Source organism: Miscanthus floridulus, chromosome 14 (genome assembly GCF_019320115.1).
Source record: "Miscanthus floridulus cultivar M001 chromosome 14, ASM1932011v1, whole genome shotgun sequence".
Classification (NCBI taxonomy): domain Eukaryota; kingdom Viridiplantae; phylum Streptophyta; class Magnoliopsida; order Poales; family Poaceae; genus Miscanthus; species Miscanthus floridulus.
In genome coordinates, this window is record NC_089593.1 from 20,414,903 (window position 1) to 20,440,194 (window position 25,292).

Below are 25,292 nucleotides of genomic sequence, written 5' to 3' on the forward strand. Positions count from 1 at the left end.
AGAGAAGATTGCTCACATGAGATGCTATAGTTGTGACACATTGGGCCACCTAGCTTCGGGTTGTCCAAACAAGCTTGAGAAGAAGGCTCAAGCAAACAAGGAGAAGCAAGGCAATGAGAAGCACAACATGAGCAAGGAAGAAAAGGCTCAAGCAAAGAGAAAGTGCTACTCATGCCGGGAAAGGGGACACATGGCATATTCATGTCCCCTAGGTGACATTACTAAGCCTATTTCAATTGTTGATAATAATGTGCTTAGGAATGATGGTAATGGTACCTCTATGGTTGTTATTGTAAAACATCCCGCTACTCATACTAAGGCGTTGTCTAAGTATATTTCTCCTAACTTGAGAGGACCCAAACTTGTTTGGGTACCATCAAAAAGTGGATGATTGTTTATAGGTACCATCAGCATTATAGACTTGATTCAATTGATCTAACATTGTCTATCATATGTTGAATCAAGTTATAAAGCCTAGTGCACATCCAAACCTAATGCCAAGTGAAAATTGAGTGAAGTCCAAGTGCTATCAACATACAAGTGCTATAATTCAAGTCATTGGTGATTCATTGGATATATTTGATGACTTGCAAATAATTGAGTTGAAGCTTGTAAGTTAGATGATCATGAGCTAGCCAAGGTATATCTCTTGTTGATCATTTTATTTGGGTGCATATGAGTTGATTGAATTGGATAAATATGCAATGTTGCTTGCTATAAGTTGATTGAATGGATAATTGATTAGTAATCAAGTTTGGATTGATTTGTGTTGGATAAATTCATGAGATGACTTTTAGTAAGTGGTTTGAATAGATATATGTCTTATGGAAGTATTCAAACAAGTTTGATTCATATTTAATGAAGTATAGCTCAATTGTTGAAATCTGTCCTATATTGCAAAATCTGAGCTAGCTGTGATCTTAGCCATATTTGAGTGATCAAAACTTATTGAATTGGCATAAAAATTGGTGTACATGCTCTAGACTTTTGGTATAAGATGTTGTACAAATTTCATGAGAATTGGATAAGATATACTTCGGTTTTGGAGTAGATCTTGTCAGCTATAGTGCAGCAGTTTTCAGCATGTAGCAGCGGTGGAAGAATTGAAATCTGGTAGTAATATAGAAGTCAAATGAAGCTCAATTTTTATAGCTGCTAGATAACTTAGTGATTCACATCTCCACCAAATTTTGTGGTATTTGGATTTGTACTTTAGGAAATATGCTTATTTCTTTGAAGGGTACAAAATCTGCTAGAAATGTGACAAATATTGGATTGATCTAGAGTCACTTTGATTGAAAGGTCCTCAAGTTGGAAACATGTTTACAAGTGTTTGAGGTACCTAAGTTTAGTTTTTATATGATCTTTAAGCATGACAAGCAAAGAGTACAAGGCCATTTAATTGTGGAGTGTACTTTGCACACTTTTGGTACTCAAGATGAAGATCAAGATCAAACTCAAGTTGAAGATGAAGTTTAAGTTCTAGATATGATTGGAGATCATTTGGTAGAAAGAAAAGGACTTAAATGAGTAGAAAGAAAAGGACTTAAAGAAGGAATCAAGGTTACACATCAAGTTAAGTCCATCACTTAGATCAATCAATCAAGCTATTTCAAGTGAGTGTCAAGAATGGTTCTTTGAAAATAGGTCACTTCTCCCTAGTGTAGGGGCTTGCCGCCTATGTGTAGGTAAACCAAGTGTGGTACTTAGAAGGCTAACATGGAAGTGGTGATTCGAGGGACACTTGAGATGCTTAGTTGAAGCAATCAAAAGGATTGATCAAGAAAAGCAAGCAAGACCCAAAAAGAGAGCTAGTCATGATATTTCAAGTGGTATTCTCAAATTGATGCTCTCATGCAAGCAAAGATCAAAAGATGAAGCAAGCCAACCACAATAAGAAAGTGCACTTGATCATAAGTGATATTTATTTCATATGGGTGAAGAATGTAATTTAAAATGGTATCTATTGGTCTTCACCAAGCTTATAATTGGACTTCATATTACTATTGGAGTAATGAATTAGAATCTATGTGACTATCCTCTACTCCAACATAGCAAAGGTATCATTGTAATGTGCATGATCATTTCATCCCTTACTAGTATGCGGTTAGTGCATATAGTACATGCTTCATAGGATCATGCATAACAAATGAAATGTTTAAAATTCATAGCCTACCACTATTGCTTGAATGATTACTTGATCTAGTGGTTAATATATAAATTTGTTCATGAGATATTGAACGCAAGTACTTAATTTAATTTGGATTGCTAACAAGAGACAAGTACAACATTGGCAAGATAACCCTTGCAAGAGGTGTGAAGAAGCTTATCATTGGTTCAAACCGGACTTGGAAGCTTAGAAAAATCAATTTAATTCAAGTCAACCATAGAAGCTCATGATAGTGATAAGAGTAGAAGAACAAGACAACAATGCAAATGGATATCTAGTTTGTTTGTTACAAGTGGTATCTAGACTCAAGTATTTTATCAAGAATCTACAAGTGATGTCTAGATCAACTCACAAGTGATATCCTATAAGCGGTACTCATGAAGATAGCAAATGTTCAAGAAATGGTTTTTATTGATAAATCCAACAAGTGGTTCCATACTAAAAGATTCTTTCAAGTGGTATCACATCTACACATGGTATCAATCACGCAAGACAATGGTTCCACAAGTGATCCTCAACTTTAAGTGATCATCAAATGAAGAATGCATCCCTCACCTACAAGAGCTCAAGTGTATCAAATGGATGACCCATGCTATCACTTAGGGGGAGGTGTCACATAAATTGATATCAAGATCAAAGATCCTATGTGTGGTATCTCAAGAAGCCCTACACAAGATACAAGTGGTACAAGTTACAGGTGGTATCTACAAGTGGTGTCATTCCAACAATCAAGTGATGTCCATAAAAAATGCAAGATTCAAGCCTCAACCATCTACCCCAAATGCATACCTTTGCATCAATGAGAAGCACACCTTTTATGGAAATTGATGACAAAGGGGAAGAGATTGTACAAAGATATAAAAGCCTTGAGATTAAGATTGTACTAGAGAGATAAGATAAGATATGAGCTTTGGGAGAGATTGAGATAAAAAAGTAGAGGTTGGACATGGACATGGACAAAGAGGGAGCAACATTGAAGAAAAGAGATGGATCAAAATTCTTGGACAAGAGAAGCACACAAGTAGGGGGAGCAAGCTCATGAACTTTGATTAATTGCATTTGATATGTGCATATTCATGTGCTTGCTTGCATTGCATAAGTTCTTAAATTCAATATGCATGCTTGTGTGATGTATGCTAGTTGTAGAATTTGATTGATGAAATGAAAACTAGCATGCACAGGATGATAGCTAGACACTTGGTATGCGCAAGGCAAAGGTATAACCTAGGGTATTTCATTTCACCGGTCATAGGTGTGTAGAGAAGTTGATGACCGGGTTTAGGATAGATGGTCGTACTATTAAGAGGGGCAAACTTGTTTGCATATCGGTCATCTAGTCCCACTTGAGTGATCTAACTTTACATCGTCGCTAGGATTGGGTGGCATGGCAAGTTAAGTGACTAATCCTTTGGAAAATGATTGTGAAAATGCTAACATGCATACACATGGTGGTGTACAGTTGGTGGTGTTGGCACATTTACAAAGGAGATGAAGTTGGAGTTGATGTGGATCAACTCGGTGAAGGAACAGAGGCAAGGGTTTGAAACTCCACCGATGGAGTGTCCTCCCGTAGAGTGTGGACAGAAAAGATAGGGTCTCACAAAGTGGACCAGACGCTAGTCACATGGTGACCGGACGCTGGGGTCCTACGTCCGGTCAGTGGTAGTAGAGTGCACGCAGGCATCGGTCTTCGACCGGACGCTGGCATTGAATGTGACCGAACACTGGCTGGGTGCGTCCGATTATGCTGACGTGGTAGCACAGAGAAGAGGAGAAATGATCGGACGCTAATGCTATGTCCGATCATGACCGACCGGACACATCTAGTCATGTTTTCCTGCTTCTGGTACCTTACTGCAAGTGACCGGACGCTGGGGTCCTATGTTTGGTCATACACTTTTATGTGTTTGGTCGCAACTTAACCGTTGAGATCGGGCGCTCAGTATTTGAAGCCATGGTGCGTCCAGTCAGGCTGATGTATGGTGACATAGGTGATGCAGAGAAGTTGGAGAAGGACCGGAAGTTGATGCTACGTCCGATCGTGATCGACCGGATGCGTCCGGTCGTGACTAGAACCTTACTGGAAACGACCGGACATTGGAGTCCTGCGTCCGGTCACTTTGAGCAGCTGTGTCCGGTCATCACTTGACCATTGAGATCAAGCGACTGAGGTTGAAGGGAGGCAACACGTGGTGAGCATCCATTGACCGGACGCTGAGGTCCAGCGTCCGGTCGATATGACTGACGCATCCGGTCAACCCAAAAAACACCCAGTGAAGGGGTAATGGCTAGTTTAGACCGTGGGGTTATAAATAGAAGGTGGTCTCGGCCATGGCTAGTGAGGAGCACCTTGGGGGACTTTGTGTCCATGCTTGAGAGTGCTTGGGAGCCCTCCATCTCACATATGCTTGATAGTGATCATTCGATTGTGTGAGAGAGCGATTCTAGTGCGATTACATCATGAGGTTGCATCGAGTGGCACTAGGTTATTGAGCATTGCTAGTGAGCTTAGTTGGCTTTGTGCTTTTGCTTACTAGCATTTATAGGAGCTCCCTCATTGCTTGAAGTACTAGTGGCATATGTTTGTGACCTTGCTCATAGAATTGATTAGGTGAGCTCTAGCTATCCCGGCACCTAAATTGCTTAATTAGGATCTTTGCAAGGTGTTAGAGAACATAGATAGAGGGGTGTAGTCTTGGCTAGACCGATAGTTTTAATTCCGCATTTGTTTTGATAAGCTAACATGATTAATTTTAGAAAGAACTATTCACCCCCCTCTAGTCCGCCATCTCGACCTTACAGTAGGGCCATGACCCTCAGAGTCTCCCAAGCAGCCTTTGATAGATCTGGATCGAAGGTTGGTCGGTGCTAAACTAGTGTGTCCAGAGCCGATTCGGTGATGGAGAGACAATCGACGAGCTTCAGACTGACCCGATCGATGGGTGCGATCAGATCATCGTTGTTAATCTCCCTCCTCTAGTAGCGAGGAAGCGGACAGCGAGTCATCGAAGAAGGGGACCTCAAAGGCGGTTCCAAGATTAGATCTATGGTCGTAGGTGTTGGGGTGATCAGCGTAGTGTTGATCTGCACCGGCTCGATGAGCTCTCTGACTACTTCAGCGTTGATGACCTACGAGAGGGATCCGACCATGAAGATCTAGCCAAGCTACGGGAGGGACAAAGAGCCTACGAAAAAAGCCATCTTATTCAATAAGGAAACAACACGTAATCCCCTACCTAGCACACCATCTATCGACAGAATATCATCGGCAGTCCTCCGAGGGATATCCCACAAAGGTAGATTGATCGGCAGAGAAGCGTGTGATCAAGAACAAGAAGGCAACAGAGACACACGAGTTAGACAGGTTCAGGCCATCAGTATGATGTAATACCATACTCCTATGGTATGTTGGTTTGTATTAGCTATCGTATGATATTGCGTGAGTTTGGAGGGGGTCTCTACCTGCCTTATATAGTCCGAGGGGTAGGTTATAGGTCGGTTAGATCTGAGAGATAATCAGAAAGTAATAACAGATTACAGGAATCTTGGGATCATACGTATCCTAACAGATCTCATAGTATCTTCAGAATATCTTCCTGATGTCTTGCGGAAGGCGTCGAGTAGAGTCGTGCCCCGCAAGGCTTCATCTTGTGAGCTAGGCCGCCCCTGCGGGCGTAGCCCATATGGTCTGCCATGGATATCCAGGGTCGTACCCCCCACAACTCTACTAGCTGCCCTATAGCATCCAGTGCATACGCCTTGGGTCCTCCTCAACAAACAAAGTAGCATAGAACTATGCAATTACCTCTGAGTTCCATGGATGTTGAAACTCCATGATGCCATACACCCCTATGTGCTCACAAGTAGCAATAGCAATGTCAAGAGAGGCCTTCTTCTGCTTCCTTACATGCTCCCAATCAATCCACTAAGACTTGGCTACCACAGGGTCCCTAGAAAGTATCACACTGTGGTAAAAGTCAAGCTAAAACATAGTGCAAAAGTGATGATCATATAGACAGTTCTCCGGCTATCCCCTGGGGTCAATCCTCCTTAGCTCTCTAGCTCTCTCAGTTATACCCTTTCCCTTGTAATTCACTCTAGGGACATAGTTGGGTACCTTGGAGCGGTGAACCTTTAGGATCTCAAACTGAATGTTGTGAGCTAGAAAGTCTCCCTAAGGCTGATCCTGAACTGGAGGTGCATCCTCATCCTCCTCAACATCCTCATCATCATCACTATCATCATCAGATCCTCTGTCCGTGCTCTTCCTCTTCCTCGACTCAACTCGGTAATCCTCAATCTTATCATCATCAGAGAAAGAGCTACTGTCAGCATCCTCTCTATACTGTGGGGCACCCCTGGTAGCTCTAGAGGGTCTCCTATTGCTGCTCTGCTGCTCTTGACTGAACCTAGGATGCAAATCTTGCCTTGCCTTCTTGTACTTCTCAAATGCAGGCTTGTCATGTTGAGCCTTAGACCTAGGCTCAAGCCTGCCATCCTTATGTCTCCCCATGCTAGCAGCCATGTATCTAAGTGACAATCCACAAAGGTGGGTCTTAGAAACATATTCGGGAATAATTGAATTGTAGCTTTAGAGAAATAATCACTTATCCAATAATTTTGTGCTCATCTAGATCAACCTTGGTCGTAGATTCACAAAACATCTCAGACAAGTAGTCATAAAACTAAGTGCAATACTCACTCTAGGGACATAGTTGGGTACCTTGGAGCGGTGAACCTTTAGGATCTCAAACTGAATGTTGTGAGCTAGAAAGTCTCCCTAAGGCTGATCCTGAACTGGAGGTGCATCCTCATCCTCCTCAACATCCTCATCATCATCAGATCCTCTGTCCATGCTCTTCCTCTTCCTCGACTCAACTCAGTAATCCTCAATCTTATCATCGTTAGAGAAAGAGCTACTATCAGCATCCTCTCTGTACTATGGGGCACCCCTAGTAGCTCTAGAGGGTCTCCTATTGCTGCTCTGTTGCTCTTGACTGAACCTAGGATGCAAATCTTGCCTTGCCTTCTTGTACTTCTCAAATGCAGGCTTGTCATGTTGAGCCTTAGACCTAGGCTCAAGCCTACCATCCTTGTGTCTCCCCATGCTAGCAGCCCTGTATCCAAGTGACAATCCACAAAGGTGGGTCTTAGAAACATATTCGGGAATAATTGAATTGCAGCTTTAGAGAAATAATCACTTATCCAATAATTTTGTGCTCATCTAGATCAACCTTGGTCATAGATTCACAAAACATCTCAGACAAGTAGTCATAAAACTAACTGCAATACTTGAAACCAAATTGAGTTGAAAATTGTAGAAAATCTACACTACTGAGGAATACCAAACACGTCTGGTATGTGTACATAGCAACCCTAACCAGGGACTTTCACTCAATCTCATCGAATTCAACCCAAACAATAACCATGTCTTCTAAACCACTAATGCCGCATCTTGACAAGAGAGATTTGAAAATGATGCATTGATGAATAGATTGGACGGGTTCTAGGATTTGAAATACCTAGGATGGGAACTTTGAAGTCAATTTCAAATCCCCGGAGAGTCTCCTTGATTCATGATGAAGAAGCCGATCTAATCCACCTCCCTTCTCTTCTCCTTCCTTCTTCCCTCAATCTTTCTTCTCTACACCCTTCTTCTTTCTCTTTTGACTGAGCCAATAGGATAGTGCAGAGGCTGTGGTAGCAGGGAATGCAAACTACAACAGAGAGATGGCAAGGAAGAGATGCAAGTGTGCGGTAGAGTGAAGAAATCCAGGAAGGGCTGCACGATGGCACATAGGCAAGACGGGGAGCGAGCGATGGCGCAGGGCAGATATGACTGAGAGATAAGATGAATGAGCCACAAACTTGGGCCAAAGGGGTATGCAGGGTTAAGTATCCCGCGGATACCAGACACGTCTGGTACCCATACCAGACACGTCTGGTATTTGCGGGTACTATCCAACTTGTTCCAAATTTCACTGACTTGTTTCCAACCCCTTCTCTATCATTTCTTAATCCAAAGCAGTATCCAAACTTGATTCAAGTGAGGTGGAATATATTTTCTTATCCAAATACCAAGAGTAGCACTTCCCTTTTCCAAAATTTTGGCATAGAGATAAACTTGATAAAGTGAGAGAGATTTAGAGAGATATAGTGGTTAAAGAACTTGAGAGAACCATGTCATGCGTGATTAGTGGATCAATCAATCAAGAAGAGCTATAATCACTGCATGACAAGGCTAGGTCACAAAGACCAAGAATCAAATAGTTTTTCAAATCCACACCTCCTACACATGCTAGTAAGGGTTTTTAGAAACCATCTATCCTATGTCACACAAATGCACATTCTAGCATATAAAGGGCCTAAGATGCACTTACAAAGCATGAATATAAAAACATACCTTTGCCTTGAGCCCATCAAGATTTCCACTAAGACAATACACATCATGGTATATATTGTGCTTGTATCACTTTTCATATAATCATGCCATCACCAAGATTTACTTGTCAAACCTAGGACTACAAGATCACTAGAAGAAATTGTTAGTCCACAAAGGTGCAAAATAGAAATGTGAGCTCCCCCTGAATAAGTGCCACAAGTAATTTGAATAACTTGTCACAAGCACTTTATTCAATTATGATCATGAGAGAGTCAATTTTCTATTTTGACCAACATATAGTAAGATGCCATATTCTAGTGAATTCAAGAAATGCTTACAACCATTTAGATAAGATGAAACACCACGCTTCTGAGTCATCTAAGAATGTATGGGGTCGTAATGATTAGAACTCAGCAGAAATCAATCTTCTTGTTCTGCCCCTAGGAATACTGGACACATTCGATATACTCAGCACAAAACCAGTGAGCTTGTCAATTCGTGATTCTTTGTTTGGTTTTAGTATTTCTTGAATACACCTGCATCTCAACAAATAAGTTGCTCTACAAGAGAGCCATTAAGAGCATCTTATGGCAAACACTAATATATTTAAATGAATCTAATTAGCCACTTTTAATATTCACAAATATGCTTATTTGTGAGCTATTTGAGCAAATGTTGCACAAGGAGGCTATCCTAGAAGGTTTAGATACTTGTTACCAATAGTGATGATGAAGCAAGGGATATGATCAACTGTTGTTCTTCAGGTCAATCATATGAGAAATTATTATAAAAATTGGTTGATAGATTGAGTGAATATATCCAATTTGGTTGCTCAACCACCTCAAAGGCTTCATCTCACCACTAAGTACCTACAACAATATTCTAAGCACACTTTGGTACCCAACTCTTGTTGGGTCCTTTTGAGTTAGTCAACAAGTGCTTAGGTACCCAAATAGCCTTGGCACTAGCTATGGTGAACACATCACCTTGCTAGTGCTAGTTCCATTTATGGCCCTTCTAAGCATATCATTATGATCAAATGTGTTTTGCTTAGGAATTTTACTATTTGGGAAATCATAGCTTAGATGCCCCTTTCTCCTACAAGCATAGCAAATACGTCCTTGATTTGCTCTTTGCTTGTTTTGCATGTTGGGACACCCATCAACCATGTGCCTTGACTTATTACATCCATAGCATCTTCTTGTTGTAACTTGGACCTTCTTTCTTGCCTCTTTGTACAAGGGGCAATTCTTGGTGGGATGACCCAATTTCTTGCATATGAGGCAAGCACTTGGTTCATCATTCTTCTTTTACTTGGCCTCTTTGATAGAAGCCTTTTGATTTGCGGCTTCAACCTTGTTGGCCCAACTCTTGTGTGGACACATAGCCCACTCATGTCCATACAATCCACAACTATAGCATAATCTTTTTCCATGCTTCTTACTCTTGATTGTATTGACATTGCTTGAGTTGTGATTCTTTTGTTGAGTTTTGGAGGGAGCAAGGTTTGAACCCTTCTCAAGCTTCTTCACTATGTGATCACGGTTATCTTGAGAAGGTTTTGCTTCCTCCTTACCCTTCAACCGAATTATATCTTTTCTTAGCCTTTCAACTTCTTCTTTGAGCTCATTATTCTCTATGTGATTTTGCTCAATCAAAGATTAGCTTGCTTGAGAAGCACACTCATTAGTAAAAGAAACATTTGATTGAGATGGTGTACAAGTGAGTGTGTGTGTGTGAGAGAGAGAGGTTGAGATGATTTTACCGATGTAATCACAACCTAATGAGCTACCTCAAGCATGAAGTGTGATTCTACCAACTTTTCATGTGAGCACTTGAGATGAACATGATTAGCTTGAAGAACATTGTATTTGCTTGAGAGTTCATCTAGTCTTGCCTTGAGCTCAAAGTTTTCCTTTTCTAGTTGTGTCACACTAGAAGAGGAGTTAGTAATCAAAGCATGCTCAAATGACAATTTTTCATACCTTTCATTCAATGCCTTTAGTTCTTCTAACTTGGAGATGAGAAACTTTTCTTGCTTTTGAAGTGATTGTTCTTCTTTCTCATTCTCTTCTTCTAGTCCATCATTCTTTTCAACTATCTTCATGATGATGAACTTATCCTTATGAGTGAGATGATCAAGGTTGTAGTTGTATTCAACTTCAACATCACTTATGTCTTGATTATCCACTTGTGCTTTCTCCTTTTCTTGATCTTTCTTGGTATTCTTCTTTTTGCTTTTCTTGGCCATGAGACACAAGTGATGAGAGTCAAGAGATGCTGAAGTTGACTCATCACTTGGTCACCATCGAGCTTGATCAAAGTTGTAGAGATCAGCTTGTTGTCTCGGTAATACCTGACATGTCCAGTATGGATACCGAACACGTTTGGTATGTGCAGCCAGGCAACACTACATCTACGGCTTGCAAGGTTTGCTCCGGCTTGATGCTATGTTGGTTCCTTGAGGTTTCTCCACTGCATAAAGACTCAATGGACATGTCTTCCATTGACTCACACTCATGAGCATCATCCTGTTTGGACTTTTTGTATAAATCAACAAGTCTAGTCCAAATGAGATAAGCACTCTCCGGAGGTGGTTGTCCATTGAAAATAGCCTCATCTAGAACCTTTGCACTCAATGTACTCAACATGGCATTAATTGCTTGAGCATTGAGGTGCATACATTTCTCTTCCTCTTTTGGAATGTTTTTGTAGTTGCTCCAATCAACTACTAGAAGAGGTATGCTTGCATCCACAATACGCTCAACAAGAGGACTAATAGCCCTAAAAGTATTGAGTACATGAATGGACCAAGGTAGAAAGTTTGAACCATCATTTTGGAGAAGCACCGGCTCTGACTCGTTAGGCGTTGACATCCTTTTCTCATGGTGCTGAAGCTTTTAGTGAGTCCTTGCACTGATACCAATTGAAAGGACTGAGGATGTTGCCTAGAGGGGGGTGAATAAGTGTTTCTAAAAATTCAACCCTTCAAAATGCAAAAACGATTAGAGTTGGAGTTTCCAAACACTTGGAAACTCTTAATCAGAGAAATAAAACCCTCACAAGGAAGCCAACATGGTAATCATGATATATAAGAAATATCTACGTGCTAGAACCTTGCACCACAAAGGTTAGATCAAGGTATAAATAAAATCAGCACAGGAAGGGAATATCGAACACGTTCGATATACACGATCTGAGTGCAACTGATCCAAATATCAGACATGTTTGTTATACACGATTTTGTTGGATTAGCACCTGACTTGCCTCAATCGACTTCTCTTTCCAATCTATTGTTGGCACCTCTTGTGACCTGTCAGTAAGCTCAAACAACACAAAAAGATCACAAATACCAAGTGAAAAGAGCGATCGAGACAAGCGATATGTTTTACCGAAGTTCGGTCTCCGTCGAGACCTACTCTCCATTGAGGGGGCTGCGAGCAACCCAACAACGGTCAGCTCTAGAGGACCACGAAGGCCTCTCTAGCCGGAGTCTTTTCCAACTCCTTTTTTCTCCCCCCGCTAGTTGATTCCTTCCCTTGCCGCGGTGAAATCGAACCGTTACAAACTTTCAGAAGCACACCACAAGCTCTTGGGTGCTCTCCGGCGATGCCTGGCCGTCTAGGGCCAAATAATCCAAGAGTAGCAAATGTGAATCATGAGATCAACGAATATACACAAGTGCTCAAGGTGGCTTGCTCTCAAATTTGAATTTCACTCAACCCACTAAATTTGATTTGCAAGTTTAAATCAATCACTTACTAAGAGAGGGTTGGAGTGTTCTCAAGGCTCTAAAATATGTCTGAAGGTCAGTAGAATCAACAGCCTCTAAAGGTGGAGGCTAAGGGATATTTATAACCCCTTTGAAAAACTAGCCGTTTTGTGACCATTAGGCATACCGGACACGTCCGGTATCAAACAGCGCCAACTGTTACTTTGTCAGTGACAAGCGAGATGTCGGAATTTTCGATGAACATGCCAGAACTCCCGATGAGCCTTAGTGAGAAAGCAAGTTTTTCACCGAGACTGGACAGATACTCAATACCGGACATTGCCAGACCAGCAAAAACAAGATAGCTCTTTTGTCTCTCAAGTTCTCAAATATTACATGGGTTGGCTTGAGCACTTATGAATAATCATCTATCAACATGATGCATCCCTCTTAATAGTACGGCATACCTATTTACTCAAGATCAAAGATAAAATGGAGTTTAAACCGCTTGAGTTGAATTCCCTTGAACCAAAATGCCGTTGTCTTCAATCTTCGAAAAGTGAGGATTTCAATCATGTCAATTTGATTTTCTCCTTGAGCATAGCCATCTTGAGCATGTGACTTGACTTCTTCAAATAAATATGAATTGATTGCAAAGACATCAATTGAACTCATTTGTATACTTGTCTTTCATGTAGCAAGCTTCAAAAGGTGAGACCATTTCATATGTAATCCTTTTTGTCTCATTAATTACTTTCAATGTGCTTGCTTTCATATAAATCATCAAAATTGTACAATAAATAAGCCTTGCATGAATTACATTTGCATTATTGTTTTGTGTTTGAACTAGATTATTTCCAACAACACATCATTTTGGCTTTCATTAAACATGTTGTCATTCAATCAATCAAAACCCACTAAAGGGCTAGATGCACTTTTTAAAAGGCGGAGACCTACCAAATAGGCCCTTCATTTGGTTCGCATCGTGGCCCTACTCCTGCAATGCCACGGAGTCCGCGTTGCATCCATCTACACCGTACAAAACATGAAGAACCGGTCGGAGCAGTCAATCACGGAGACAAATTTCTGACTACCTAGATAAAGAGGCATGTCCAGTTTGCTTTTGTCAACTCAGCGGAGAAGGAAGGGCCAGGGACCTGGGTGCGATGAATGCATCGTGCGGAAGATGGCGTGGGAGCAGCTCCACTCGGCCCCCTAGAGCGAGGCCAGCATCGCCTGAAGGGACGCCTAGGTGTTCACCCATCATGTAGCTGCACATCGTGGGGCTAGCAAAACACCTTAAGGCGCTCGGCAAGTTTTTCACCGAGGCTGGATAGATACTCAATACCGGACATTGCAAGACCAACAAAAACAAGTTAGCTCTTTTGTCTCTCAACTTCTCAAATATCACATGGGCTGGCTTGAGCACTTATGAATAATCATCTATCAACATGATGCATCCCTCTTAATAGTACGCCATACCTATTTACTCAAGATCAAAGATAAAATGGAGTTTAAACCGCTTGAGTTGAATTCCCTTGAACCAAAATGCCGTTGTCTTCAATCTTCGAAAAATGAGGGTTTCAATCATGTCAATTTGATTTTCTCCTTGAGCATGTGACTTGACTTCTTCAAATAAATATGAATTGATTGCAAAGACATCAATTGAACTCATTTGTATACTTGTCTTTCATGTAGCAAGCTTCAAAAGGTGAGACCATTTCATATGTAATCCCTTTTGTCTCATTAATTACTTTCAATGTGCTTGCTTTCATATAAATCATCAAAATTGTACAATAAATAAGCCTTGCATGAATTACATTTGCATTATTGTTTTGTGTTTGAACTAGATTATTTCCAACAACACATCATTTTGACTTTCATTAAACATGTTGTCATTCAATCAATCAAAATCCACTAAAGGGCTAGATGCACTTTTCAGAAGGCGGAGACCTGCCAAATAGGCCCTTCGTTTGGTTCATGTCGTGGCCCTACTCCCGCAATGCCGCGGAGTCCGCGTTGCGTCCATCTACACCGTACAAAACATGAAGAACCGCTCGGAGCAGTCAATCACGGAGACAAATTTCTGACTACCTAGATAAAAAGGCATGTCCAGTTTGCTTTTGTCAACTCGGCGGAGAAGGAAGGGCCAGGGACCTGGGTGCGACGAATGCGTCGTGCGGAAGATGGCGTGGGAGCAGCTCCACTCAGCCCCCTAGAGCGAGGCCAGCATCGCCTGAAGGGATGCCTAGGTGTTCACCCATCATGTAGCTGCACATCGTGGGGCCAGCAGAACACCTTAAGGCGCTTGGCAAGTTTTTCACTGAGGCTGGATAGATACTCAATACCGGACATTGCAAGACCAACAAAAATAAGTTAGCTCTTTTGTCTCTCAACTTCTCAAATATCACATGGGCTGGCTTGAGCACTTATGAATAATCATGTATCAATATGATGCATCCCTCTTAATAGTACGACATACCTATTTACTCAAGATCAAAGATAAAATGGAGTTTAAACCGCTTGAGTAGAATTCCCTTGAACCAAAATGCCGTTGTCTTCAATCTTCGAAAAGTGAGGGTTTCAATCATGTCAATTTGATTTTCTCCTTGAGCATAGCCATCTTGAGCATGTGACTTGACTTCTTCAAATAAATATGAATTGATTGCAAAGACATCAATTGAACTCATTTGTATACTTGTCTTTCATGTAGCAAGCTTCAAAAGGTGAGACCATTTCATATGCAATCCCTCTTGTCTCATTAATTACTTTCAATGTACTTGCTTTCATATAAGTCATCAAAATTCTACAATAAATAGGCCTTGCATGAATTACATTTGCATTGTTGTTTTGTGTTTGAACTAGATTGTTTCCAACAACACATCAATTTGACTTTCATTAAACATGTTGTCATTTAATCAATCAAAACCCACTAAAGGGCTAGATGCACTTTTCAGAAGGCAGAGACCTGCCAAATAGACCCTTCGTTTGGTTCGCGTCGTGGCCCTACTCCCGCAATGCCGCGGAGTCCGCGTTGCGTCCATCTACACCGTACAAAACAAGAAGAACCGGTCGGAGCAGTCAATCACGGAGACAAATTTCCGACTACCTAGATAAAGAGGCATGTCCTGTTTGCTTTCGTCAACTCGACGGAGAAGGAAGGGCCAGGGACCTGGGTGCGACGAATGCGTCGTGCGGAAGATGGCGTGGGAGCAGCTCCACTTGGTGCCCTAGAGCGAGGCCAGCACCGCCTGAAGGGACGCCTAGGTGCTCACCCATCATGCAGCTCCACATCGTGGGGCCAGCAGAACACCTTAAGGCGCTCGGCGCAAACCTCCGTGGAAGCGTGTGGCGGATAAAGATTACAAAATGAGCTTTATATTTTCTAGAAAATTAGACTTTAAAATTTCTTAATATGTTGGTCTAACCAAAAGCCACGTGCGTCGCTATAGTCAGTCGGTAGCCAGTCCATATTCTCCTCATCAGGCTGAGCTAAAGCACTTCCCTGCCATCCAAAATTGGTCACCAGATTTTAGAGGGAGTGGATCAAAGATTGTCCTAAAAAAATCACCTTGTGAAAGATAAACTGCCTTTAAAATCTGGACGCTCAGAGATGCCATAAGGATCCGCCAAGCCTGTTTCGCAAGAAAAGCAAGATTGAATAGCTCAATATCTCGGAAGACTATTCCACCAAAAAACTTTGGACATAATCATATCATCCTGTACCACCCAGCATGTCTTCCTCTCTCCCGCCTATGTACTGTACGTGCAACCTATCACGTTAAGTTCATCCACTTTTGGGACAAATCTAAACCAAAAGCCATACAAGTATAATATACATACATACATACCTGGTGGGGTCCTTTGGCGTGGAGCCGTGGAGGGCCTCGAGCGGCCGCCCCGCTCGCCCTGCCCCAGGGCCGGGTCGGACTCTGCACCGTGACCGAGTAGGACACCCCTCTCACAAACACGGCAGATTTCCCTTCCTATTCCTATATATATCGGATGGAGGCTTGGAGCAAGTCGTAGCAATCTCATCTTGGTAAACACCAACAGGAGGAGCGGCACATGGAGCGCAGAGGCGACGCGAGCCGCAAGCGTCCGAGCACGGGCGACGAGGAACAGATCGCGCGCCCGTCAAGCAAGCGCCGCGGCGGCATCTACGTCCCTCCGTACCGGGCCATCGCTGAAGACGACGACGCCGGCGAGTTTGGCAGCGCCGAATACCAGCGCCGCAGCTGGAATGCGCTGAGGAAGAGCATCACCGGCCTCGTCAACAAGGCCACCGCTGCCAACGTCCGGCACGTGGCGCCGGAGCTGCTTGCCGAGAACCTCGTGCGCGGGCGCGGCCTCCTCTGCCGCGCCCTCCTCAGGTCCCAGGCGGCCTGCCCGGACTTCACGGACGTCTTCGCCGCGCTCGCGGCGGTCGTGAACGCCAGGCTCCCCTGCGTCGGCCGGCTGCTCCTCGTCCGCCTCGTGCTCCGCGTCAGGCGCGCCCACGCCAGCGGCAACAGGCACCAGCTGGCGGCCGCGGCCGCGTTCGTGGCGCACCTGGTGAACCAGGGCGTGGCGCACGACCTGCTGGCGCTCGAGCTCCTCGCGCTGCTTCTCGACCGGCCGACGGACGGCACCGTGGAGGTCGCCGTGGGCTTCGCCAGGGAGTGCGGCGCCGCGCTCGGCGAGTCGTGCCCGCGAGGGCTCGACGCCGTGTTCGACAACCTGCGCGGCATCCTACACGACGGCGACATCGACAAACGCGTCCAGTTCATGATCGAGGATCTCTTTGCCATCCGGAAAGCGCGGTTCCGGGGTCACCCTCCCGTCCGGGCAGAGCTGGATCTCATCGAGGCAGACGACCAGGTGACTCATCAGGTGGAGCTCTCCTCGTCGCTCGAGCATGGTGATGAGCTCGATCCGGAGGTCCATCTTGACGTGTTTGAGCCCAGCCCTTCCTTCGCGAAAGACGAGGCAGCGTACGAGGACCTCAAGAGAACCATACTCGGATCAGCCGGAGACGAAAATCTGGATCAGGATCAGGATCAGTGCAGCGACGACGACGACGAAGCATCAGGTGACGAGTCCGCCGAAACCGAGCTGACCATCCGCGATGACACCGACACCGATCTAATCAACCTCCGGCGGACCATATACCTCACACTCATGTCGAGCGTCGGGTCCGAGGAAGCCGGGCACAAGCTCCTGTCCGTCGTGCGACCCGGCCAGGAGCTGGAGCTCTGCACCATGCTCGTCGAGTGCTGCAAGAAGGAGAAGTCGTACACGAGCTACTACGGCCGCCTCGCCCAGCGGCTGTGCGCCATCGACCGCGCGTACCAGGCCGGCTTCGAGGCCTGCTTCGCCGGGCAATACTCGGCAGCGCACCGCATGGCGACCGACGAGCTGCGCGCCTCCGCCAGGCTCTACGCGCACCTGCTGGCGGCCGACGCGCTTCCGTGGCACGCCATTCTTGGGCGCGTCAGGGTCACGGAGGACGACACCACGTCGTCGTCACGCATCTTCATCAAGATGCTGTTCCAGGACCTCGCGGAGCAGCTCGGGATACGGGCGCTTAGCAACAAGATGAACGGCGAGGACACCGCGGTGCGAGACGCCCTCTTCCCCAGAGACTGCGCCAAGAACACGCGCTTTGCCATTAATTTCTTCACCGCAATCGGCCTGGGAGGGGTCACCGAAGACGCCAGGAAGCTCATTGTGTAGTGGTCTAGTGGAGCACCTTTTTACTACTTGTGGTCACTGTCTAATTCCAAATTCGTTGTGTAGAATATTCTGGTGGATCAAAGATTACGCAAGAATTGACACGCTTTTCCAAATTGATGAATAAGATTAAGCCTTTGCATGCACTATCGAATTGCATCCAGTAGTGAGTCTCTTGAGTAATTTTCATATCTCGATCATTTGCAAGTGATATCATTTGTTTTGTCCTGCTGTAGTAAGATTTCTCTTAGGTCCCGTTTGCATCATTCATTTGGAGCAGAAACCATAGAACTGGAATTGATTCCACAATCATGTTTGGCTTGCCACCCTCTAGATCTGAAATAGGAGATTCCATCCTGAATCTAGGTGTGAGCTAGTCTCTCTTAGCCTATATTCATCTTTGTACTATGTCATTTTTCTGGAAGTGGAGCCCACTCCAACGCTATCGACCCTTGTCAAGTCTTGGTAGAGATATAGATTTTCATAAAAACATTTTGGATCTAGATTCTGGCGGGAAACGTTTATAACGGTGAACTAAAATCATTTCATAGAATCGTTTGGCTAGTAGGTTGGGATTTGATTAACGAAAAACTGTTTTTTCAAAAAAAAATAAGAACTTTTTGTGGGCAAAGACCAACTTAAATACAATCCCTTTAAGCTTCTTGCACTAAAAATGAATTGCCTAAAAAATATACGATTGCTAGTATACAGGAGAAGTCAGAAACAGAATCATGCAAAACCACTCCGGGCATTTCCCATGTGTAGGTAAAAAAACAGAGAAACGTTTCAATTGTTTATGGACAGAAACCGTTTTGCTCTTTTTACCGTTTGGAAGTGATTCTAGTATTTCTAGATAGAATCTGAAACGTTTCGACCTTCCAAACGGCCCATGTTGCTCTCCTCGAGCTATGAGGTCTTCCATCTTTCCTCTTCTGTCCCTTACCGACCGTTGCGCTATAGTCGGCAACCATCATGTAATGTGAATCCATATAGAAAATGAGAATCCAATTTCTCCTATTTTTATTACTCCGTGATATAGAAATGGAAAAAAAATCTGGTTCTTCAAATTCTTAGCATCCAAATAGGGCGTAAGAGCATCTCCAAGAGTACTCAATATTTTCTTCCTAAAAACATGAAGTTTTACAACTCTTAAAAAAGTACCGGAAGGCATAAAGAAGACCATCTTCAAGAGTTTGTAATAATCCACTCCTAAAATATAGAAGATAATTTTACATAAAGATCATATACTATTTCTAAATTATCCTAACCACTTTTATATATTTTTTTCTCTCTTGTACATTTGTATCAGGAACCATTTTCTACTCTTTATTCTTTCCACGACCTTCCACCTCTAGATTGGCCGATAACACGCGCGAGAGAGAAGATATGCGCAGACTCGGAAGCGCGTAACTTTACATGGAACATGTTGACTTTTCCTAAGTTCTAGAAGATTAGGAGGGTAGACTCTGAGTTATTGGAGAGGGGTTTTTTCTCATCTTGCTAAAAACCAAGGATTATGAGATCCAAGAGTTTCCTAAATCCTTTCCTAATTCTTGATTTTGAGAAAAATAAGAAAGAAATCCCTCTCCAATAACTCCTAATACTTCCTCCTAAAATTTACACACTTGAAAAATCCACCCCCGTTCCGCGTAACTTTGCGCGGCTCCTCCGTCACGCAGATACTGCTTTCCGTGTGTATCGGTCGGTCAATCTAAAAGTGGAAGGATGTGAGAAAGAATAAGGAGTAGAAAAGGATTCCTAATGTAAATGTACGAGAGACAAAGAATATATAAAAGTGGTTACGATAATTTAGAAATATTATAGGATTCCTGATGTAAAATTGTCTTTTATATTTTAGAAGTGGATTATTAGAAACTCTTGAGACGACCTTCTCTTTTTCTTCCAATATCTTTTTAGAAGTTGCAAAACTACTTGTTTTTAGGAGTAAAAAATATGATACTCTTGGAGATGCTCTCAGGGTCTCCCAAAGCAATAATGTACAGTAGGAGTACGGTTGTAATTCGTTCGTTCACACTTGTAAGGTCCTAATGGCTAGAGGGGGAGGGGTGAATAGCCTAATAAAAAATTCTATAACAACACTTAGCAAACCGGTTAGATAATTATGAGGCGAAGCAAGTGTTGCGCTAGCCTACTAAAAATGCAAGCCACCTATCATAATTCTAGTTTATATAGTTTCTATCCACACAATAGCTATGTTACTACACTAAGTTAGTGTGATCTCAAAAGTTAACTAAAGAGCCACACTAACCAAACTAACAAGCTCTCATAACTATCTACACTAAAGAGCTTGACAACTAGTTTGCGGTAATATAAAGAGAGAGCAAGATAGTTATACCTCCGTATCGAGGAGTGAATCAATCAATCACAAGAATCAATATCAATGAAGACCAATCACCTCGGAATCAAATGATAAACACAATGATTTTTTTACCGAGGTTTACTTGCTTGCCGGCAAGCTACTCCTCGTTGTGGCGATTCACTCACTTGGAGGTTCACGCGCTAATTAGCATCACACGTCAAACCCTCAATAGAGTGCCACACAACTAACACAAGATGAGGATCACACAAGCCACGAGCAATCCACTAGAGTACCTTTTGGCTCTCCACTGGGGAAAGGTCAAGAACCCCTCACAATCACCACGATCGGAGCTAGAGACAATCACCAACCTCTGCTCGATGATCCTCGCTGCTCCAAGCCATCTAGGTGGCGGCAACCACCAAGAGTAACAAGCGAATCCCGCAGCAAAACACGAACACCAAGTGCCTCTAGATGCAAACACTCAAGAAATGCACTTGGATTCTCTCCCAATCTCACAAAGATGATGAATCAATGATGGAGATGAGTGGAAGGGCTTTGGCTAAGCTCACAAGGTTGCTATGTCAATGCAAATGGCCAAGAGAGTGAGATTGAGCCAGTCATAGGGTTTAAATAGAAGCCCCCATGAAATAGAGCCGTTGGGCTCCTCACTACACTGAACACGGGTCGACTGGACGCACCGGTCAGATTGACCGGACGCTGGACCCCAGCGTCCGATCGTGCAATGCACACCGCATGTCTCCTTTTTTTAAATATTGAACGCCCGATCCCAACGGTCAAGTGATGATCGGACGCACTGCTACAAAGTGATCAGACGCTGGATCTCAGCGTCCGGTCGTTTCCAGTAAGCATTCAGAAACGAGAAACCACGACCGGACGCGTCCGGTCATGATCGATCGGACACACCCAGCGTCCGGTCATACGGCGACTCCCCTGTGCGCTACCACGTCAGCAGGACCGGACGCAACCCTCTAGCGTCCAGTCACTAAGCGACGCCAGCGTCCGGTCAGAGACCGATGCCAGCGTCTTCGCTGTTTCCTCTGACCGGACGTGCCGGTCCTACAGAGACCAGCGTCCGGTCACTTACAGTGACCTCCGTCTCTTCTGTATAGGTCGTCGGTGGCACCGTCGGACTGTCCGCACTCTACGGACGGACACTCCGCCGGTGAAGTTCCTAACCCTTACTCAAATATGCCAACTACCAAGTGTATCACCTTGTGCACATGTGTTAGCATATTTTCATAAATGTTTTCAAGGGTGTTAGCACTTCACTAGATCCTAAATGCATATGCAATGAGTTAGAGCATCTAGTGGCACTTTGATAACCGCATTTCGATACGAGTTTCACCCCTCTTAATAGTACGGCTATCGATCCTAAATGTGATTACACTCACTAAGTGTCTCAATTACCAAAACAGAATGGCTCCTACCATTTATACCTTTGCCTTGAGCCTTTTATTTTTCTCTTTCTTCTTTTTAAGTCCAAGCACTTGATCATCACCATGGCATCACCATCATCATGTCATGGTCTTCATTTGCTTCACCACTTGGAATGTGCTACCTATCTCATAATTACTTTGATAAACTAGGTTAGCACTTAGCGTTTCATCAATTCACCACAACCAAACTAGAGCTTTCAACACTCCAAAAAATTTAGATTTTGTTGGGATGTGATTGGGAAACACAGATAAAAGAAACGTTTTTCTAAGTTTTAAAAGTTTATATCAACAATTAGCTAAATATTGTAACCTTTTGTTGAAGAGAATAATTATTTTATACTTCCTCCATTCTAAATTATTCGTTAGTTTGGCTTTCTAGATATGTAACTTTTATTATGTATCTAGACATATTGTATATCTAGGTGTGTAACAAAAGTTAAGTATTAAAAAAGCTAAAACGATCTATAATTCAGGACAAAGTGTGGTAGATTAAGGGCCTATTTGGATCCCCTCCTCTAAACTTCAGAGCTAAAATCTCCAAATAGGTGGTATAAATTTAGCTGTAAACTTTAGCTCACATTATATTAGAGTTTTAGATCTCAAAAGTCAAAACTGAGCTATAGTGCTCTAAAGTTTTTAGAGCTCTAAAGTTTAGAGAAGGGATCAAACAAGTCATGAAACAAGAGAACCATATGTTAGATAGATGCTTGAAATGCTTTATTTTCGTTTCTTAGAATAGATTGTTTGATTTATCTTTGCGTTAGGAAAGCATTTTAATGAGTTTCTGTAACTTTTTGTTTTTTTTTAAAAAATGTTTTTTTTTATTTCAGCTTCTGTTCAGTCTAGCTTTTCGGGCCGCGACCCTGAGTTCTTGGGCTTGCGCCTCCTGTTGTTTCTCGGAAAGGACCGTGGCCCATGATCTCCAGTCGTAGGCAGCCCAATAGCTGCAGCAAAAGCTCGGCCGTGCGAAGCCGCGCGCCTGGTTGGCAGAAGCCGCCTCCGCCCTCCCTTCATTCGGGGAAAATTTTCCATCCTTCGAGTCGGCGCCTCTGTTTCCGGGCCCACAGGTCAGCGCCTCTGTTTCCCTTCCCAGCCGCAGAGGACGATCTTGACCCGGGCTGGAAAGTGAGAAACGGTGGTTCCCGACGGTGCGCCGCCACCGAGTGCCCGCGAGGCCGAATACTAGAAGAAGAAGAAGAAGCGAGCCCAGCTGTCGGATCGTCAATGGATGCGGAGGATCGTCTTTGACCAGGATCAGCAGCCGGTCAACAGAGGAGCAATCGGTCATATAAACTAGATGAAGTGGGTTTAACTTGATTTATAATTTAGACTGAAAAGGCCCACCAGACATACAGGCTCGTCGCTCTACGGTATGAAAGATGCTACGGAGTAGGAGCAGAGATGAAACAAATATCAGATACACACAGATGCCAGTGATCCTACATTCTATGAATGAATCTCGAAACCCACCAGACATGCACAGGCGCGTCACTCGATGGTATGGAATCCGCTACTCTCAGCCATGGCTTTTCAGCGAACCGAACGTAAAGTGGTACTCCACGTGTTAAGTAAATGGAATAAGTTGAGCCTACTGTCCTTACCTGTGTAACATGGGAGCCTAAATCTGAAATTCTGAATGCTCATATTTTTCTGCCAATATGGAAGATGCTAAGGGGCGCACAAATCACTGTATGAATTCAAACACCAGAACGTATAGTTTTCAGTTCATCCAAGTGCAGCACCCTTCTGTAGTTCCGTTCAAGGCATTTCTTAAATGCCCGAAAGTTTGAGGAAAAATATTATTATATCATAGGCAGAATTCCTGCTATACTTTTTTTTTTTAAAAAAAATTGATAGTATCATGAAAATCATATCAAATGGTAAGCGTAAGAGTGACTAGCTCAGTTCAAAGATCTAATCTCTCAAGCATCCAACTGTTCATAATTCCCATGTCTTGATAACCGATCAGGCCAACAATAATAATAATAAAAAAAAGATCGACCAATGCCCGATTCCACACAAGTCCCAGCATAAGTTCAATAATAAAAAAAGATCGAGCAATGCCCGATTCCACACAAGTCCCAGCATAAGTTCTTCATGTCCTCTCCTCCCCAATCGCTATGCCGCTTAGATCTAAAATAATCACAGCAAAGCGTAGACTGGAGAGTGTCAGGGAACAGCTGGAGTACTGCGCCGATTATGATGACAACTTAGGTCAAAAAGGGGAATAATACAGTGCATAAATCATGGGTCTGCAACCATATATTATGCATGACATTTATCATACCTCCACAAAAGAAAAAGGAACTGCAAAGGAATTTTCTCTAGTCCTTCAAAGGTAGTATTTTCAATACTGAGTGTGATGGAATTTGCTTAAACATAGCCATACCTATGATATAATGCAATTACAAATCCTTGGCACATCTGAACAGCCCAAGATAAGATATATGCAGCATGTCATATGAAAGTGTTCTCTCATCCAATCTTCCAATCAATTTCCTTTACTCCATAAAGGACATAACTGCAATACGAGTTCCTTTACCGTAACTCCAACATCATACTAAAATTATTCATAGCCTACTTTAGTACGATCAGTTTCAAAGCAAATTTACAATGCAACCAGTATTGTGGATCCACAAAGATGCTCATAACGTACTTAATTCTTTGGACCCATGGAATTTGATAAATTTGAAAAAGATAAGCATTGGTGAAGCTGAATCATTAATTTATACTTCGAAACGAAATCACAGAACGTATTTGGTAGTTCATGCAGCATGAAACAGGACAATGCATAAATGTATAATAGAACTGAAATAGAAACAGAGAGGAACAAAGAGAACAGTATATTGCACATACAACAATGATATTCAACGAAGGTAACATGTATTACAGATTTCAGGAGTAAACTTGCAAAGTATGGTTACCCATGACCTAGTGTTTAACGAAGAAAAGAGACATGCCGTAAATCGTAAATGATGACCACAATTGATTCCCTGTACTCCACACATTTACAAATCTCAGTCATCAAGCTGTACGATGGGTAGAAACTCGAAACAACTTGATCAGGACAATACTGTGCACATATCTGAAACACAGAAACACAGCGAATTGATTGTTGCAACACAGCACACACATCAAATTCAGGCCAGGAAGTGAATAGGGTGGACCCTCTCCGCAAACAGATCTGACTGGATAATCATTTGAATTTCTCCCGTCCTCATGCACAGTGAGAAAAGGACCCAAGGAGCATCAGGTGATTCCAAATATTGCAGAGCACAGAGGTAAGCAAAGTCATGGTGTGCTGAGATAACCACCAAATCGGAGTGAGTCTCCAATGGAGATCCGAAGAGACTAGCAAAGACCGAGCTGAGCACAAATGTCTTCAGATTCCAACCGATGTTCCCACCATCATCATTGTTGACATTTTCCTCCCAGATACTTACGGTGGACCTAAGCACTGATACCAAAAGCATCTGCTGACATTCAGTAAATCCCACTGTGAAGTCAAAAGAATGTGGAGGTACATCAACCCAGCTGAT

At 43.1% G+C, this 25,292-nt stretch overlaps 2 protein-coding genes across 2 annotated transcripts; one reads left to right on the top strand and one right to left on the bottom strand.

The window, feature by feature from the left end:
- Positions 1 to 6,344: 6,344 nt before the first annotated feature.
- LOC136503152 (uncharacterized) lies at positions 6,345 to 10,803 on the bottom strand. Its single transcript, XM_066498321.1, has 2 exons — positions 10,538 to 10,803; positions 6,345 to 6,699 (listed from the first exon to the last, which is right to left on the bottom strand). Exons 1-2 carry the CDS (start codon positions 10,801 to 10,803, stop codon positions 6,345 to 6,347), a joined length of 621 nt encoding a protein of 206 aa, XP_066354418.1.
- Positions 10,804 to 16,332: 5,529 nt separating this feature from the next.
- LOC136503153 (pre-mRNA-splicing factor cwc22-like) lies at positions 16,333 to 17,979 on the top strand. The gene has a single exon (XM_066498322.1). It carries the CDS (start codon positions 16,333 to 16,335, stop codon positions 17,977 to 17,979), a length of 1,647 nt encoding a protein of 548 aa, XP_066354419.1.
- Positions 17,980 to 25,292: the final 7,313 nt, after the last annotated feature.

Bases quoted from the DNA above. Each gene is read 5' to 3' on its own strand.
- LOC136503152 (XM_066498321.1), bottom strand. From the start codon at position 10,803: ATGGCCAAGAAAAGCAAAAAGAAGAATACCAAGAAAGATCAAGAAAAG. The intron at 6,700-10,537 runs GTATGAAAAATT...ATTGTCACTTAG, and splicing joins CTAAAGGCATTGAATGAAAG to ATACATGGCTGCTAGCATGG.
- LOC136503153 (XM_066498322.1), top strand. From the start codon at position 16,333: ATGGAGCGCAGAGGCGACGCGAGCCGCAAGCGTCCGAGCACGGGCGAC.